A 19,737-nucleotide genomic window follows, 5' to 3' on the forward strand; every position below is an offset into this window, starting at 1 on the left:
TCCAGTAAGAATTTCCAATGAAAAAAACGGTCTCAAATATAATGTCACAAAATGTCACTATTAAACCATATTATTAAATTGTCCCACACTTCATGCCTGTCCATTTCTTTGTCTTCTTTCATTTGAATCCTTACCACATACCTCCATTTTCTTCTGCCTCCTTTTCTGTTACTCCCTCTTTGCCTTCTTTTGCTTTCCCTGCATATGTTTTCTTTTCCATCTCACTACTATTCTTCAGGATTGTCTCTACAGTCTCCTTTTGTATTTTCTGCATAACATCCCCCCAGGAAACATCTCCTTCATCTTCAGTCTCCCTCTGCATCATCATTTTAATAACTAAATCATCTTGCAACCCTCCCGACTGGAGGATTGTAGTTATACATCCATCACTCATCTCCATCAAACGGATTTCTTTGAAACATCTCCTCGGAGTCCTTCACACATTCTCAAGTCTCAGTATTTGTTTTCTCATCCATTTCTCTCACCTCTCCATTTTCTTCTTCCCTCTCTCTCTTTCTCTCTCTCTCCATGTGCATCCCTTCTTCTTCGGGCTGCCTCTGCACCTGGAATGGAAACAGGAAGTGCGCCTGCAAAATGGGTCTCACTCACAACAAAGACAAGTTGGGGAAGTTTCCTGATGCCCTGCCCAAATTACCCACAGTAGTATAAATACCAAGTTGAGTCTCCCCGGAAAAGAGGTCACTAGCCTAGTGGAACTAACCCAGTCAACAAAAGGCTAAATAAAAAAATAGAGCATCACATGATGAGGTGTACAGCAGAAATGAGGCATACAACATCATGAGGTGTTTAGCAGCAGTGAGCTGTAAAACATAAGGTACACTGCTGTATTGAGATGTATAACATGATGATGTGTACAGCAGCAGGGAAGCATACAACATTATGAAGCATACAGCAGAACGAAGTGTTCTGCATGTTGAGTTATGCAGCAGGGTAGTCAGGTGTACTGTGTGGCGAGGTGCACATCAGCAGAAATTTGTAAAACAAGGTGAAGTACAGTTCCATTCCTTTATGTGATCACATTTTTATTTTAACAGAAAAATTATGTTCCCATCAGCTCTATTTTATGTGCTTTTTCATGAAAGCTTTAATTGTAAGGGCTTAAAGGGCTTACCGCCAGCCTTGAAGGTCCAAGTTATGTTTGGCAATAGGGAAGACATAGGTGGAGGAAAGGAGGCTAGTGTCTGGGATGAGTGGTCAAGACAGAGACAGTAGAAAATTGAGCAAACAGGACAAGGAAGGAAGGCTTTACAGGACATTGGAGATGGACAACAGTAATGCAGAACTATAGAAAATTAAAATAAAATTATTATATTGTTTGCAGACTTCTTAACAGTGGCCTGGATGTCAGCAAACTGGAGCAAAGAATGGAACACTGCAGAAACAAGTATGAAGATTTTTGGTAAAGAGAGGAAACAGAAGAGGTGAATATGTGGTAACTTACAGTATTTTAGGGAAAGAGTAGAAAAAGTTGGTAGACAGTAGAATGGAAAAATGTACAGGATGTTAGGGAAAGGAGTGGCGATATATATGATGTTAGTCAATGCTTAGATTGTGACACCACACAGGGATGTTAAAGAAAACTAAGAAAGTAATACAATATATATTGTTATATTGTTAGTATACTAGTGGTGTGCAGGCTGTTAGACAAGGCCTGCAAAGTGACAACATAAAGTACATTATTGGAAATAGGTGATAGTGTACAGGATGCTACAGAAAGCCTGGAAGGTAGAGTTGGGTAGTGTGTTAGAGAAAGGTTGACGGATGTGCAGAAGGCTAGAGAAAGCCTAGAACATAGTGATGCACAGTTTATTATATTATTGAAAGGTGGTGATGCATGCAGGATGTTCAGGAAGGACTCAGGAGTGACAATGTTCAGTATACCTACCCCCCTCCCCAAGAACAATAAATTTACTGAGTAGACTCGTATGTACAACAAAGTACATGCCCCATGCCTGGTGCACTTTCTTCTGATTCACCTGACAGAATACAGTGTATCTATAAAAAAAAAAACCTAACAGCTGTGATGCCCCTTCTCTAGGCCAGTGATGAAGGAGCCTCAATCCTCACCACTGACACCAGTGGGGAATGTTCACTGTGAAGAAAAATAGATGCACAGTATTTTCAGAAGCAGACCTCTACACCAAGTAGTTTCCCTTAAGAGCAGCATCCCAGCCCAGGCTTTTCACAGACACCGCATCTCTGGCTGCATTCAGACCTGTGAGATAAAATCTTTATGGCCTAAACCAAGACATTTAATTTCAGGCTATTTTTCTTAAGGTTAGCTGGGCTGAGCTTAATCCCTTCCCTTCCAGAATCTTCTGTTAAAATATATGCATTTCATCAGTTACAACAATACAGTCTGACATACATGTACATTTCTTTTCTGTCCAGTAGGACCCACTGTTGTTGCATTTTAACACAAGCAACTTTACAAATACATTTTTAACACAACCATCTGTACAAATCAGTTTGATATTCAAATGATAAATAATTATTTACAAAACTCCATCTAGCTATGCGGGCATATGTTACACCTGCACTGCCCTACCCCCCTGGCACAGCCGCCACTACCTCACATCTCTCCCCTGTTTGAAGACTTAAGCTATTTTTTCAAGTGACCCTGGCGGAACATTGCTCAAGAGAAATGAGCCTTCCTGGGAACCCATGAACCCATACCCTGTCTTGACAGCCCATCTGCATTGCCAATGCTGACCTCACTACTGTGCTGCCCTGTCATGTCATATGTCTACAACCCTAGGTCCACCTTAACAACTTGACATTTTGCTGACTGGCTCAATGTAGCCATGTTAAGGGATTGTGAACTGTAGCCACAGTGAATTTCCTTCCATACAAATACCACTGAAGTGTTTGCAGTGCCCATACTATGGCTAGACATTCTTTTTCTACAGCTGCATAACATTCCTCCCTGGGTTGGAATCTACTGTGGAGATATACAACAGGGTGCTCTTCTATCTCTGAGGAAACCTGGCAGAGTACAGCACCCACCCCATGGTTTGAAGCATCCACCTGCACAACAAATTCTAAGCTGTAATCTGGACTGGCTAGCACAAGGGGTCCTCCCAAAGCTCACTTAAGCTTCTGGAATGCCTGCTTGCAGGCTGGAGTCCACAGAACCTTATCTGGCCTGTTTTCCCTCATCAGGTCTGTGATGGGAGCAGCTATTGTACTATAATTGGTAAATAAACTTTCTATAGTACCAAGCTGTCCCCAAAAATGCACTCACCTGCTTTTTGGTAACAGGGGCAAGCCATGCCTGAATAGCTTCCATTTTGGCAGGTTCTGGCCTGATCTTATCATTCCCACTCTATGTTCCAGGTAGGAGATCTCTGCCATACCCACCTGACACTTACTGGGCTTAATGGTCAACCCCGCCCTTTGCATTCTGCCCAGGACTTCCCTGATATGCTGAAGGAGCTCTTGCCAGAAATGGCTGTAGATGCCAATATCATCCAGGTAAGCAAGTACATAAACTCCTGCTCCTGCTAGAATATGATCTACCAGCCTTTAGAAGACAGCTGGGGCATTTCTCATCCCAAAGGGCATCTTCATGAACTTGTATAATCTGAAAGGAGTCAAAAAGGCTGAACTCTCCCTAGTGATGGGAGTCAAGGGCACCTGCCAGTAGCCCCTGGTCAGATCAATGGTGGTCAAATACCTAGCCCCACCCAGCTGCTCTAAGGCTTCATTTGTCCTAGGCATGGGGTAAGCATCTGACTCTGTGTGACTGTTTAGTTTTCTGTAGTCCACACAGAACCTGGTGCTACCATCCTTCTTTGGTACCAGCACCACTGGGGAGGCCCACGGACTGCTGGATTTCTGGATTACTCCCAGATCCAACATTTCCTGCATCTCCTCTCTCACGGTCTGTCTGACTTGCTCAGGCACCCTGTAAGGGGCCTGCTTAATAGGTCTTTGGGGTCCTGTATCCACATGGTGCTGTACCAGTTGGGTGCACCCAGGTTTCCCAGTGAATATGTCCCATAATCCTGTAAAACTGCTTGGATGTCTCAAACCTGGGAAGGGAATAGTTGCTGGGATATTGCTACCCCTTCCACTGAGGTGTCCGTCCAAGCCTCACTGAGGAGATAAGTAACCAGTTACCCCTCAGACTCATCTTGGCACCCACTGCAAATACTCAGCACTAGGGCCTCCCTAGCATGGTAAGGCTTCATCATGTTAACATGGTATGATTTGTGCCCCTGCCTCCTGCCTAGCAGTTTTATGATGCAGTTAACATCACTAACCTTCCTTACCACTTTGAATGGTTCTTCCCAAGCTGCCTGCAGCTTACTGTGTCTGACAGGAATGAGCACCATGAACTGCTGTCCCACAACATATTCTCGGGTTTGAGCATTCCTGTCATACCAGACCTTTTTCTGCTGTTGGGCTCCTGCCACATTCTCCTGGGCCAAGCCCATGAGCTTCATAAGCCTTGTCATGAGGTTTAGGACATATAGCACAACAGACTGCTTTTAGGATTCACACTCACTCTCCCACTCATCATGAATCAAATCCAAGGACCCCCTCACCCTATGCCCATACAGCAACTCAAAGGGTGAAAAACCTGCGGATTCTTGGGATACCTCTCTCTATGCAAATAGCAGAGAAGGCAAATATTTGCCCCACTCTCTCTTAAACTGGTCTGCAAATGCCCTTAGTATGGTCTTCAGTGTACACATTAACCTCTCCACAAGACCATTAGTCTTGGAGTGGTAATGGGTAATCTTTGTGTTTCACCCCACAGTGCTCTGACAAACAAGCCAGCAGGTCTGACATGAAACTGGCACCTCTGTCAGTCAGTATTTCCCTCTGGAAACCTGCCCTGCTGAAAATATCTAACAAAGCATTTGCCACCTCTGCCTTGATGGAGGATAGTGCCACCACCTCAGGGTATCTAGTAGCATAATCTACTACCACTAGGATATATTTCTTTCCTGTAGAAATTGGGGTACTCACAGGCCTCACAATATCCACAACTACCCTCTTAAATGGCTTCTCAATCACAGGCAAAGGCATCAAAGGAGCTTTGACCTTGTCTCCTACCTTGCCTACTTTTTGGCACTGATCACAGGTTCTGCAGCACCACGTTACATCCCTTGCAATCCCAGACCAATAAAAGTTCTGCATAATATATTTCTTGGTATGCTTTACGTCCATATGACCTGCAAAAGAAATGTCATGGGCTGTAGCTAGAATTGTCAGATGGTAGGGTCTGGGCCCTACTAACTGCTGTATCACTTCACCTTCTATCCCTCCCTCAGGGTTCCATTCTCTATACAGTAACCCTTTGTTCCAGTATACAGACTCCCTTTTTCCTTGACAATCAGGTGCCTCTTCAGCTACCTCCCTCAAGACTCATAATGTAGGGTCCGAGAGCGGAGCCTGTCTCAACTCTACCTTTGTGACCCTTCCCAGCTCCCCTTCCACAGGAAGTCTGGTATCTTCTGACAGCGGTGCTTCACTGTCAGCCTAGGTAGTACCACTCACCTCTGCTCTTGCAGTCAACCTGTCCAAGGAAACATCAGTACCTATCAGCAGCTGTGGCTCACCTTCAGGCTCACTGCTACAGGGTAGCTATGTCCCTGAAATAGCCACATCACCAGCCCCAGCTTCAGTTGTGGGGTCTGTCTGGGTCTCCACAAGGCTATCACACTCACATGCCTGTCTCCAAGCCTGATGTGTGCAACTGCATGCACACAAGGTACTGCATTATCAAAATCATTCCTATCAAGACATCTACAGGGACATCCTTAAACACACCTACTTGCCTGCTTCCTTTTCCACCCTCCCATTCAAGGTGAATCCTGGCCAAAGGTATTTACAATGGGGTCCCTCCTAAAGTTCTGACTAGAGTGGACTGCCCAAGCAAGTACTGCTCCTGTTTAACCACTGCAGGCATCACAATGGTTAAGTCAGAGACTGTGGCTCTCTTGGTAGTGGCCTGTTTTCCATCAACTAAGACAGGATACAAACTCTGGTGATAGTTTGGTATCCCTGTTTTCTCCAAACAACTTACCACTGGCATGCTGTTATTCCCACTTGCTGGCTCCCTCACCTTTATTTTCCCACCTTTCTTCAGTGGATATTTGTATGGTACATGGCCCCTCTGGTTATATTTAAAACATTTAAGCCCTGATCCTGGCCATGTAAGTGAACTAGTGGCTTCCCCTTTTACTGGTGGACTCTGTTGGGGTGGTTTAGGCTGCCCATCATGGGTTTCATTATATCCATGTGCAGCACTGGGTATCCCCTTCTTGCACAGTGGTGCCCTGCTTGCCAAGTACAGATCCCTTTTCTCCGCAGCTCATCTTCAGAGTTACACTCCCGGTCTGCCACCCAGATTCTCATGTCCTCAGGCAAAGTGCTAAGGGCTTGTTCTCTCACTAAAAGGTTTGTCACCCTTACAAAAGTGGTGACCTGACAGCCACTCACCCACCTATGAAAAGAAGTGCTTAGCTCAGCAATATAATCACATACACTTTCATATACCCTGCATCACAAATTTTTTTTCTGTAAGCTTCAGGTGTTAACTTAAAACATTCCAATAAACACTGTTTAACCTTTTCATAATTTAAACAATCAGTATCAGACAATTTAGAAACAGCAGTTACAGCTTTACTATGGAGTAAGGGGGTGAGGAACCATACCCAAAGTCCCTGATCAACATCATACTGTTTACATACTCTTTCAAATATATGAATAAAACTATATCACCTTCTGTCTACTGTGGAAGTAATTTACTGACCTTTATTGCTTCTGGGGTTCGGTTATTCCCTTCCCAATTACCTCCATGGTCTTGTAAAAGAGTCAGCATGTTCCTCTCATGTTGACGCCACTTCTCATTTTCTTCAGCCCCCAAATGCAGCAGTCTCTCTGATGATTCTAATTCCATATGTTTTGCCTCCAGTTCACATCTCTAACTCCAGACAGGTTTTAAATCCTCTGAGGAAAAAGTTAACTGTTCTATTTCTGAGGGCTGCACATCGCCATCACCAGACTGGTTGTCTTCCTGGCTGCTGGTCTGTGCTGCAGCTGAGACTAAGGCTGAAATAATTTTCTCTTTAGTCAGGTTAGCATGCACCAGTCCTTTGGATTTGTACACCTTAGGCAAATGGTTCGCTGTCAGCTTGCCATAATCCTCTGTTGAAATCTTTGCCTGCTTTCCCTAACTAAACTAAAACAATAAATACATAAATAAAACTGTTGTGAAAAATGAACCTCTGTATGTTTATCTTGTGCCTGCTAGCAGCACACACACCTTTCATGACAAATGTTTACAGACTACAGCAGCTCAATTAACATCCACACTGTTGTTCACCAATATGTGGCATCCTTCCTCTGGGCCAGTGATCAAGGAGCCTCAGTCCTCACCACCCAGTGGGGAATGCTCATTGTGAGAAAAATAGACACAGTATTTCCAGATGCAGAAGTGTGCAGCAATTACAGTTTCCCTTAACAGCACACAGAGAATGCATACTCCAGTCCTGGGGCTGGGTTTTCTCACCAGACCCCAAATAAGACTCCCCACTGACCACTACAGAGCTGATTCCTTAGCCATGTGTTCCAAGCCACGTCCTCCTCCACCCTCTTTGTGAAATCAGTGCTCTCAATATTTCTGTTCAAAGTAGCTGTCACATAAACTCTCTGAGATTTGATTTTCACACACACACACACACACACACACACACACACACACACACACACACACACACACACAAACACACAAACACACACACACACACACACACACACACACACACACACACACACACACACACACACACACACACACACATACACACACACACACCTGGAAAAGACTGGCTCAGCTTACCCACTCTGTCAAGTCCACCCAGACTATAAGGTAGATTTACTGCCACCAGAACACCCACAGCCAGCTACATTAAGGCTCTTACCAGTGGACCCAATTACACTTACTAAAATTAATACTTATACAAATGGTACTATTTAACCAAGCAGCAAGACTTTCCAGAATGTGGAGCCACAGTACCACTAAATAAATGCAAGTACTCTCAAAGGTTAACATTTTTCTATAAAAAACAGCCTATATATATATATATATATATATATATATATATATATATATATATATATATATATATATATATATATATATAAATAAAATAAAAAAACATGAAAATACTGGATATTTACTTACAATGGGTACCAGAGTTTCAATCACAGGAAATATAAAAAAAACAACACAGATGGAAAGACTCCGACAGATACAAAAAAGAATTTGACTATTCTCACTATATATTTTTAACTGAATGAATTATTGTTCCCCAGTTACTTACTAAAGCAAGGCAAGATGAAAGTGGATAAGTGTCTTGTCAGTTCCAAAAATGGAGTGCACACCTCATATCTCTCACTTGTATTCAAATACAATTTCAGTGCTGGCTACAGAATATCACATCTTGTCACCTGACTCTGTGGTTCCCACACTACCCTTTCACTAGAAACTAAGCCAGGAGCTGGCACTGATGTGTCACAGTACACACAGAGAACTTTAGCTAAGGCTTATTACAGCATCTGGAAACTGTAAAACAATTCTAACACTTCCACCCTTCCTGAAGAAACTAACAAGCCATTCTGTGCCATCCCAGGGTAGCAATTAGTTCACCACTCAGCAGGACAAGAGAGCAGGATCCGAGCCCAGGCTTTTCACAGACACTGCATCTCTGGTTGCATTCAGACCAGTGAGATAAAATCTTTATGGCCTAAATCAAGTCATTTAATTTCAGGCTATTTTTTCTTAAGGTTAGCTGGGCTCAACTTAACCCTTTCTTTTCTAGTATCCTTTGTTAAAATGTACACATTTCATAAATTACAACAATACAGTCTGACATACATGTATATTTATTTTCTGTCCACAGAACCCACTGTTGATACATTTTTATTACAAGCGACTTTACAAGTACATATTTAACACAAGCATCTGTACAAATCAGTGTGATATTCAAATAATAAATACTTCTTTACAAAACTCCAGCTGGATATGTTGGCATATGTTACACATGCACTGTCCTACTACCCCTGGCACAGCTGGCATTTACCTCATATCATCACAACAGTATTTTACACAATTACTTGAAATAGCTCCACAAACAGAATGACAATGCTATTAACCTTCTTGTAGAGTTATTTGTCTCTATCATGCTTGAGCTCAGTGAACATTACTCACTTTACTTTTCTAAACAGCATTACATGCCAAATATCCTTTTCTATAAGACATCTAAAAAACACTTGAAATCATTCTTGTCTTAATATCATTAGAGATGCTCACATAAAAAAACACGTCCTTTTGAAATTGTTTTTACAACAATTTTACAACATGTAAAAAGAATTGTAAAAAAAAAAAAACAATGTCAACAGGTGTAGTACTAAAATATATAATTAAGAAGGTAATTCTTGCTTACACTGAACAATCTCTATGCTAAGATAGCTTCCACAGATTCCATTTTTTTAGTTATTTGCTTGCTTGGTTTACCACCACTACTTGCTATTTCTAAATCTTTGAGTTCTTTCATTAAATCCTTGATTTCCTTTATATTTGGTGGTTCTTTCATCTTCCATTTCCTTGTAATTTTTTTTTTGTCTTACCTATATTGGCCCACACTAAGATAAATATTTTCTTAGTAAGGTAAAGTTCCAGTTTCACTATTGCTTTAAATATGGCATTTATACCTATCTAAACTGCTTCAATTTCTCACATTCCCAAAAGATGTATTTCCACATGCCTCCTGCACCTACTCACCACTGGAACAGTAGGACATATGCAGGCTAACTTTTCTGGAGTATCTGTAGAGGCATTCCATGCAAAAATTCTAATTTTTCTTGACTTAGTTGAGTGCATTAGAGCTAAAACTATTTGCTGTCATTCTATGCTATTTAAAAGGTTCACCTGGCCTCTCACTCCACCCATCATTCGTCTTAATATGGGCTTTATTTTTTATACCTATCCATGCTCTATATGCTCTTCACAACAGTCTGTGCCTGGTAGCTACTGACGTTCTTGATTCTATAAAAATGTATACTACCCCTGGCTTTTCTTCCAGATGGATATACCCATTTAACTTATTAACTTCTGATACTGGCCCCGAGTAATGGAGAAATTCCCTGTCATTGAATCCATAGTCCTTTTCTGTCTCTGCTCAACTTTTTATCTTTCCTGCAAACTGCAACTGCTGCCACCATCATGGGCTTTGAGTTTAGTTTTCCATGGCACTGACATAATCTTCTCTTTTGTTCCTCTCCTTCTCCCGGTTTGAAGCCCTATCAGGAGAATAAGTCCTTTCCAGGATTTTATTTGCTTCAGGCTCAACCAATTTTTTGCTACTTGTCCCACATAGTGCAAGGGTGATCATTATCCTTCATTTCTTCCACTGGTTACCACAGTCTTAATATCTACTGATTTGCGGGTTCATGCCCTTGTCCTCGTATCATTATTTCCCACATGGATTGATAGTCATTCATTTTCAACATGTATGCCAGTCTTGGTTGTGCTGCCTTAAAATATCCTTCCAACTCTAGCATCCCCAATCCATCTTTTATTTAGAAGTATCACTGGGTCCAAACTAGCTTTCTCCTTTTTTCCCTTGCCAAAAAATCCTTAATCTCCTTATTTAATCTTTACCATATTTTATTATCAGATTGGTATAAATAAGATTGTCCCAGAAACAGTACCAGCGGGACCAAATACATTTTTTATTGCTATAACTCTTCCTCCAAAAGTAGCATTTTCCATCTGTGTTTTGTGCTGATCGTTTGCTCACCTGTCTTCTCCCACATTTCCTTAGCTGCCTGAGATACATCCTGCTTAACCCAAATTCCCAAATGTTTGAGCATGTCATGACCTCAAAGATGTGGGCAGCCTTGCCTATTTCAAAGGATGGGCATATCTGGTAACTATGGCTTTAGTTTTAGTATAATTGATTTTATAACCTAACCCTCAAAAAGGTGTTTAACTCCTTACAGAGGTCTTGCAGTTCTTCTTGTATCACTGCCAATAAAGCAATCTTTTCATGCATATCTCCCCAATGTTATTTTTGACGATCTTATTTTCTGGGCTAAGCGCTCTAAATAAAGTGCAAAAAGCAATGGGGAGAGGAGACAGCCCTCTCTTGTTCTTCTGGAAAGCCTAATCATATTAGACAAACCCATACTACATTTAATAAATGCCACAGTGTGTCCATATATTTGACATATGGTCTTTATCCATTGTTCAGGATACCTAAATGCCTCTAGTAAATCTCTTAAACCCCAACGGACCCAATCAAAAGCTTTTTCTGCACTGAGACTGACTAAGAGCAGATTTTTCTTTTTACTTCTGACATCTTGTTGAATTAGTAGGATCTCAGTCATACTGTCGAGTGCCCAGCTTCTCTCAGAAAAATTACACTGATCTTGTCCAATATTCCTTCCCATCAGCTTAGCCAACCTCTTTGTTATTATAGTCATAAATATTTTACAGTCATGGTTTAAAACTGAAATCGGATATTATGATGCAGGGTCTAAAGGGTCCTTACATTCCTTTGTGATTACTATCGCAATTGCCTCAATCCAGGATAAACAGCTTAGCTTCTTAAAGGACTTTATTAAACATCTTCTGCCATAGCCTAAGAATCAGATGCTTTGCTCTCATCCATACCTCAGATGGTATTCCATCTGTACTAGTTGCTTTCCATACTTTCCAATTTCGTACTGCTTTTCAAATTTCTTCTTCAGATATGTTGGGCAGGAGAGCTTCACTAACTCCATTCCTTATCTTTGGCAATTTAAGATGTCTTACATAATTTTTCCTTTCAAGTTTTCTCTCGGTCTGATCCTCCTGTCTATATAAATTGTTGTAGTATCTCCTCAAAACCTCCCAAACTCCAGAAGGGCCTATTACCACCCGACCTGTCTCTTGGCATCTTACTTTAAATACCATTCTTTCCATGTTTTACATCCTCAACTGTCACACTAAGCTTTTCTTTACCCTGGGTGTCAATTCAAAATATATCTGCTTCAAAGCCATAGCCCTAAAACCTCTTTAATGTTCTAATGATTCAATTATGTTCTGTTTTGAAACTCTTATTTGTTCCCCTTCCATTTCCTAGTAATTTCCTATTAAACTGCTCTGTAGATTTTTTTGTCACTTCCAACTGATTTAAATAGCTATTTTTATGCCTTCTCCAAATATTCTTTGCCAGTTTTAGCTTGTGCTCAAAAACTGGTTTTACTTGGGAACCAAAGATCAATCTGTCTGCTACCCTTTAATTCAACTATCCATTATCTCCACAAGCCTTGCATCTAGTCAAGCTTTCAAATGCTTTCAGTTTCAAGGGGTAAATAGGACATTGACGGCGTCTCCTAGTTTCCCTTCAATCTCTATTATGTAAACTAGCTTGTATAGCAGCATGATCACACAAAGTAATAGGGTGAGTTATTCTGTCCTGTAGTCAATCTATATGTTATTTTGAAAGATAGCACCCATCTGTAGCCTAGCCTAGTTCTTATGCTTAATGGAATAAAATTTATAATCCATATCTACAAAGCCAAATATTTTCATGCATATTTTAAGATACCTTCCTTCTTGGTCACTCTGGTATGTCGGTGTTGTTATACACAAGATTCATGTCTCCCGGCATCACTGTTGGAGAATGTAGTAGTTTTTTGGGAAGGGCTATTCTATTCCTAAGCACTTGCAGCCTTGTTTTTGGCAGATACAAATGTGTGTGTGTGTCAATCTCTTTCCCTTCCATGTGCTTTTAATTGACACATCTTCCTGCTTATCCTTTAATGATTTGTCTATTCTAAATCCACTACTCTCTCATTATTACTCCCCTTTGTCTTACATCTACCATGACCGAGTGATACTTCTCCTTTTTATATTTATTTGAAAAAAAAAAAAGAGGATATGCTCTTTATAGTTTAAGTGAATCACCTGCAATATCACCATATGGGCCACCATCTTTTCTAAATACAGTATTATTCATAAATACTTATTGCATCCATCAAACCACTAACATTCCGGATCGAGATCTTTAGGTCTTCAAGTCCCTATATTGCATTCTAAAGTATTCAGTTCACCAATCCATCATTTAATTTATACTGTGCCTGTTTGTAGAGGTTTCTCTTTACTATTTAACTTTTATTTTTATTCTTTCCCTTTTTAAGAAGTAAGCATCATGAATATCTTGCTCATTGCTTCTTGTATATACATTTTAGCAACTACTTAAACCTGGCTTTACCACTACACTATGTACAAGATCCCTCCCTAACCCTTAATATCATCCCCTACTTAATATGTACATTCACTCTTCTATCCTGCCTCACTGGAACTCTTGCTCCAATGATGGCTACATGTGAATAAGGGTAACCCACATTCTCACTTTCTGTGCTACCAGTTAATGTACACTGTTGACAAATTACTTTCTGCAAATGTCTCGGAGCCTCTTATCTACATTTAGAACATTCAGCTATTTATTTCAGCACCATAACTCCCTACATGCATTTTTCCAACCCCACCCATGTATTTTGTATTGCTACCTAAATAATATTAAAGCCCGATAAGTATTCACTCAGGCCTTCTTAACTAGTATTGCAGATGTTCATCTAGGGTAAACGGGGAGGAAAAGGAACAAATGCAACTTTTTAAATGGTCCCACTAGACATCATCTTACAACACTTTATTTTTTATTATTATTATTATTATTATTATTATTTAGATATAAGAAGCAATGATCTTGTGATATCTGTATTCTCGGGGGATGATTTTTATAACTCCCTGAACGTAATGGAAATTCCATTTAGCTTGCCAGGGCATTACCTTACTGTAATTCAAGTTAATGCTACCAAAAAGTAAAATTAAGCTTTAATTCGCATTATGTACCTTACCTACACTGTCACCTCAACAAGTTTTAATGGCATATCATACTCAGTACAATAAACATAACAGAGAAAACCCTCTATATACAAAACATATTGGCACATTCCAGTATACACATTCCCTAATGTTTTGTTGAAAAAGTAGTGTCCAAGTTCAACTCAAATATTTATGTGTCTATTTATTATTATATTATTGTTCTTTGGTTAAAGAAACAAATCATGAAAATAATCCCTAGTTTGCAATCATATTTGCTCATTCTTTTTAGTTTGTTTTTGTTTGTCATTGAAAACTGCCAAATGATCATTTCACACATTATGTAGTGTAAACAGTTCTCATCTGTGGCCAGTAGCTTCTGCCTGCTCACCAATTCCCTCCGCAAACATCTGTTCAGCTACTTTTCTGGTATGCTGCTTAAATTGTTTAGATTTTTCCATCATTCTCCTCTGAAGTATAGGGAAAGATTTTGAAGGCATCCTTTCATAACTTGATTGCTTCGGAACCTGTTCTTCAGAAAATGCTCTTTTTGTTCCCTTGTCAGTTGTAGCCCCTACCAGTTCCTTTTTTTTCCCTCTATCAATTCTATTACTTCCAATTCTGCACCCCCACAGTTTTTAAGGCCAAGAGGGTAAAGAAATCCAGAATGTAGCTGTAGCTGGGAAAAACAGTCTAAAGCACAAATGTATCTCTGCATATTTTAATACCTGAAGGGAGTCATCTTGATCAGAGTTTATAAAGAGTAGTCATTCTTGGCATAAACCTAGGTGTCTCCAACTTTGTAAATAGTCCCTCTCTTAAACAATGTTGAAAGGATTTTCTTGTTCTGCACATAGGAACCAACGCATACTACAATTGGTCTCGAGATATTCCTTAAAGCTGGCCCAGGAAAGTTTATCTGATTTGCCCTTTCTGTCTGTATTTTCTCAGACTCTATACCTGTCCATTCATACAGACATTTCTTCATACAATCTGCACAGTCCTTACCCTCCACCTGCTCAGAGACTGCTAAAAATCTGATATTTTCTCAACTTGCTCTATCCTCTGTCTCAACTATTTTCATTGTGATAGCGTCTTGACAGTGTTCATTTTCTGTCATTCTTTTTTATTTTTGTTTGTTTCCTTTCTCACCACTGAACATTTTCGAGTTGGTCCACATGAACAGAAAGGGTATCCTCCATCTCGGAGAGCTTTTTGATATTTGCTGCAACATGTTCCATTAAAGTGCTGCTAATACTGAAACTTGAGCAGACATTTTATCTTTGCTTGCAGAGCATTTAAAAGAGCATCATGTGATGTACTTGCAGTCAGCTCCATTTCATGCTCCTGTTTCTCGTCTCTCTGCTAACTTTGGGTGGTCACTAGAGTTTTCTGTCATCTTCTTTTTACTTTTATGACAAACTGAAATTAAACAGTTTTATTTTAAGATCAATAAATTGCTGATTGACAAATTAATGGCTCTTTTACTCAATTTCTTAAGTGGAAAACCTGGAACACTGAGCTCCACAACTTATCTCCACACTGCCAGACTGAAAGTCCTCAATATTCAGTACGTTAAGTTAAAGTTGTGAAGTGTGCATGACATTAGGTACAGGATGACAGGTGATAGTGTGCATCTTGCTAGGAAAGACCAGGAAAGTGACAGCATAACAGGATGTTAGGGAAATGGTGCAAGGCAATAGTGTTTAGCATGCAGGAATGGCCTTGAATGTGACAGTAAAGAAGATGTTAAGAAAGGCACAAGAGTTGGTAGGGTGTGGCATTTTAGCTAAAGTATAGGTGGAGGCAATTTAAAGCAGGTTAGGGAAAGGGATGGTGACACGAAATGTTATTTAAGGAATTAAGATGTGGGCTAGAGTGTAATACTGTACAGATGTTAAAGAATCAGTGGAAGTCAGTACTGCAAGTCATGTTAGATAAGATGCAGAAGGTAAAAGTATATATAACATATTAGGGAAAGTCTGGGATGTGACAATGAAGGAATGGGAGACAGTAAAGTGCAATAGGTTACCGAAGGTCTGGAAATTGACAGCATGCTAGGAAAAGGTTGACATGTGCATGTGACTGTACAATATGTTGCAGAAAGGGTTATATCCACAAGCAAACACTGCACCAAATAACTGCAATTCTGGGAAATGACATAAAAGCTTCCTATTAACTATCTGACTAGCAGATACCTGAAAAAAGACTGCCATCTTAAAACATGCTCCTATGCACCCTCAGTGCAATCTTATTTATTACCACATTGAGGACCATCTTACATGCTTTTTGCACCCTCAGTGCCACATTGTGTCTCAGAATCCGCAGTGTAACCATACAACAGGCTTCTCAGTGTCATCTTGTATTCCAATTACTCTCAGTGCTACACTGTTTCCTTAGCAACCCCAGGGGCAACATACAATGTGCTTCTCGGCATACTTAGTGCTGCTATAAAAAAATGCTACTTGGCATGTTGATACCATTTCAAAAGCTGATTGAAACCCTCAGTGCACCCTTAAAATGTCCTCAGCAACACCCTTAGTGCCACCTGACAACATTCTTCAGTGCCACCTTACTTGCTCCACTGTATCGTCAGTGCCACTGTACAATCTGTAATCTTCATGAGACATCGGCCTCCCACACTATGCACATCTGAACTTTTGACATACTGTCTCCATTTGCAGACAGGGGTGGTATGGCGGTAGCATTGTTACCTCACAGCAAGAGGTTCTCCCATTCGATTCTCGGCATGGCTTGGGAGCGCCTACTGTGTGGAGTCTTGCATGTCCTCCCTGTGGTTGGGTAGCGTTCGAAAGACATGCTTGCATAAATGGGCGTGCCTTCGTTGAAGGTTGGGCGTCGAGCTGGCACCTTGGCGTTTCGTAAAAATCTACTGCCGATCATTAATGGACTGGAGTTCCACTGTGGCGACCCCTTACTGGGAAAAAGCCGAAAGACAAACAACAACATCACTCCCCAGTACCAAACAGCTGGCTATCACTTTCTCGATACAGCTCCTCCTGTGTGTCTCTACTTGAACCCAGGCAATCTGTATCACAGTCACAATTACAGCAAGTGTGCCAGTGGAAAAAACTTTGAAGCAGTGGTTTGTAAATGCCTTTCTACACTGCTTCCTGCTCACAGACAATCCAGTTCCTCCTGCCTCTTCACATCATGTGAATGTTTTGAGGGTAAGTAAGCCAGTCACTATTCTCTAGGCTGCATTTACAGTGAGCACAGAGCTCAGTTCCTCCAGATTGCACTCACACTATATCTAGCCTTCACTGGCTGGGTCAGTGTCCTTGAAGGCTACACTTACTCTTGGCACTGTGAATGTTGACACCTAAAGGCAGACCTTTCAAGTGTACTGGATATTAAAGGATGCCCCTGAATTTGCCTCAAGATTTTGCCCAGCCCTTCATAAAAAATGTGTGATTCTGTGACAAAGTAGTGAGAGATGAAGTCAATAAATAATAAAAAATGTGTGATTCTGTGACAAAGTAGTGAGAGATGAAGTCAATAAATAATTCCAGACATCAGAGTTACAGTCTTGTTTTTTCAGGAAATGCACATTAATACATATTATTTTATTCTGTCACTTTCTAAGTGAATAGGGACAATATCTTAAAATTGTTCCTGATTTTGTTTCTTTGTCATTATTTTGTCTTTATTCCTGATTTTAAGGAAAAAAGTAAAATGATTTTACTTGTTTATTATCCAAAATCACATTTGCAATACCACCTGATCAGTTTTATTACTGTTCTTATGACAGAGACAGAATATAACTCCCTCTCCCCCAAATATTGCAAAATACCAGTTAAGACAGCACTTAATTAAGCAAGCAGAACTTGCAAATTCTTGCAATATGTTAATACTTTGTTTTTACTTTTATAATCCAGTCAGTTCACCAGACCACTCCAAGTCAAAGATTCCATAAAAAAAAAACTAATTTTCTGTGTATAACTGTTATGAGGTAACATGTTCTGCTATCTATCATTTCACATACATACAAATCATAGAAAGCTTCCATTTTCTGTTAATGACTGTAAAAGGTGCACAAAACAATTTTAAAAGAAAGTGGGAGGAGTAATTCAGAATTGGTGAAACAAATCTCAACCATTTTTTCATTTCCAAACACAAACAGTGCAAAAATGTTGAGAATGCTTACCGTAAGAAAACCTGCAGGGCTCTGCTCTCTGTTTTCTACATTACTCTCAGACACTGCCTTCTGGGTCTTTATAACTTCATTTTCACTAAATTTTAGACTTTTTTCCACTTCTTTAAGAATCTCTCCTTCTTTGTTATCCTCCAAGTTAACTTCAACCACTGCCACCTGGGTGGCTACATCCTCATTTTCACTGCTATTAGGGTTTTTCTCCATCTCTTTTAGATTCTCAGCTTCTTTTTTAATCAGCAGGTCATCTTCAGGTAATGTCTCTTGAGAGGCCACAACCTCACATTCAGTACAATCAAGATTTTCCTCGGTCTGTTTCAAAATACTTGCTTCTTCATTCTTGATCTGTTTGAGAAGTTGTTGTTCCTGGTCTTGGAGAAACTGATGCAGTTTGGCAAATTCTATTGTGATATACTGCTCTAAACCACGTGTATTGTCCTGGAAAATGTTTAAAGAAAAAAAGACACATTAAGTAGTTGCACTCTGTGCTATTAATGGTGTCCATGTATTTTCTTGCAAATAAGAATGACAGAGGGTCAGCCCACAAGCAGATAGGCACAGTGTCACTTCAAGGTAATAGTAATCTTTAGCTGAAAACCCAGCTAGGCCACTAGAATGGAGAACATGCACAATCAGTGATGCAGGACGGTGACGCCTAATGTATGCAGAATTCAGTGCACGATTCGTGATGTCTTTAAGCATGCAGTATACAGAAGAAGGAGATGCAGAAAAGAACGCTGCCTAACTGAGCAAGCAGTATCCTGGCTAATCCTCTCTCTACTACAAAGCCAGGATGGTCACCAGTACGCAGTATTTTCCAGGACATTTACAGTGGTCAAGTACCCATATTCCCATGAGGAAATCTTGGGCTCCAGAAGCCCAACACTAAAAGATCATACAGCCTTGGCTCAGTGGTGCAGGGGAAATGGAGTCCTAGGTGCCCGGAATTTTAATTACATTAGAAGTCAAACAGGGAGCAGTAGGTCTGAAGTGGTGTGACCTGCTTTGCTCTCGGGGGGGGGGGGGGGATTATATACACTCAAGGCACAAAGGATGGGGCAATCTCCCTGGCAGAGACCAGACATACTTCTGCTTGTGCTACTGGGGGTGGGGTGCAGGTGTGTAGGGCTGCTTGGACCAAACACTCAATATGGAAGTGAGGGAACAACACAAATTTCCCACTGCATGACCCTTCCTAGCATATCATTAGATGCGCACAAAGTTAAGGCTAGGGGGAAAAAATTTAAATTAAAAGCTTTGAACCATACATAACGGCTGTTAATGGCTACCTCGCTTGGTAACCTCTTTCCTGGTGAAAGGAATGAACAGATAGACTGAGATAGGGTCTGGTGGGTGGCAGATAGAGGGAGCAAAAGTGTGAAAGATCACATCAGGGATAACAGAAACTCTTCAACAAATGGACAAGTTGGGAAAAAACTATGGTAACTGGGCCACAACTTGCACTAAAGTAAGCCACAGCAGATAAGACTATTTTTCTTATGTTACTGAAAAAAATACATCTTTATAAGAGACTAGATGGGTTTCTAAAAATGAAGAGGAACACAAGCAAGAATATCATCCCATTATATAGATGGTCTCTTTATTGATTATAATAACTAAAATAATATGTTTAATGTAGTCAAAATGTTCTTCC

At 40.4% G+C, this 19,737-nt stretch overlaps 1 protein-coding gene across 1 annotated transcript in view; it reads right to left on the minus strand.

Annotated features, from left to right (window-relative positions):
• Positions 1 to 19,737, minus strand: part of LOC122817260 (zinc finger imprinted 3-like) — a 327,112-nt gene that overhangs the window by 219,076 nt on the left and 88,299 nt on the right. The window contains exon 3 of the mRNA XM_044090476.1: positions 18,078 to 18,521. Coding sequence (XP_043946411.1) covers positions 18,078 to 18,521 — 444 coding nt within the window. The remainder of the gene's footprint in view (positions 1 to 18,077; positions 18,522 to 19,737) is intronic.

The sequence above is a fragment of the Protopterus annectens genome, chromosome 12.part0, assembly GCF_019279795.1.
Source record: "Protopterus annectens isolate FY-2018-M chromosome 12.part0, PAN1.0, whole genome shotgun sequence".
Lineage (NCBI taxonomy): Eukaryota > Metazoa > Chordata > Ceratodontiformes > Protopteridae > Protopterus > Protopterus annectens.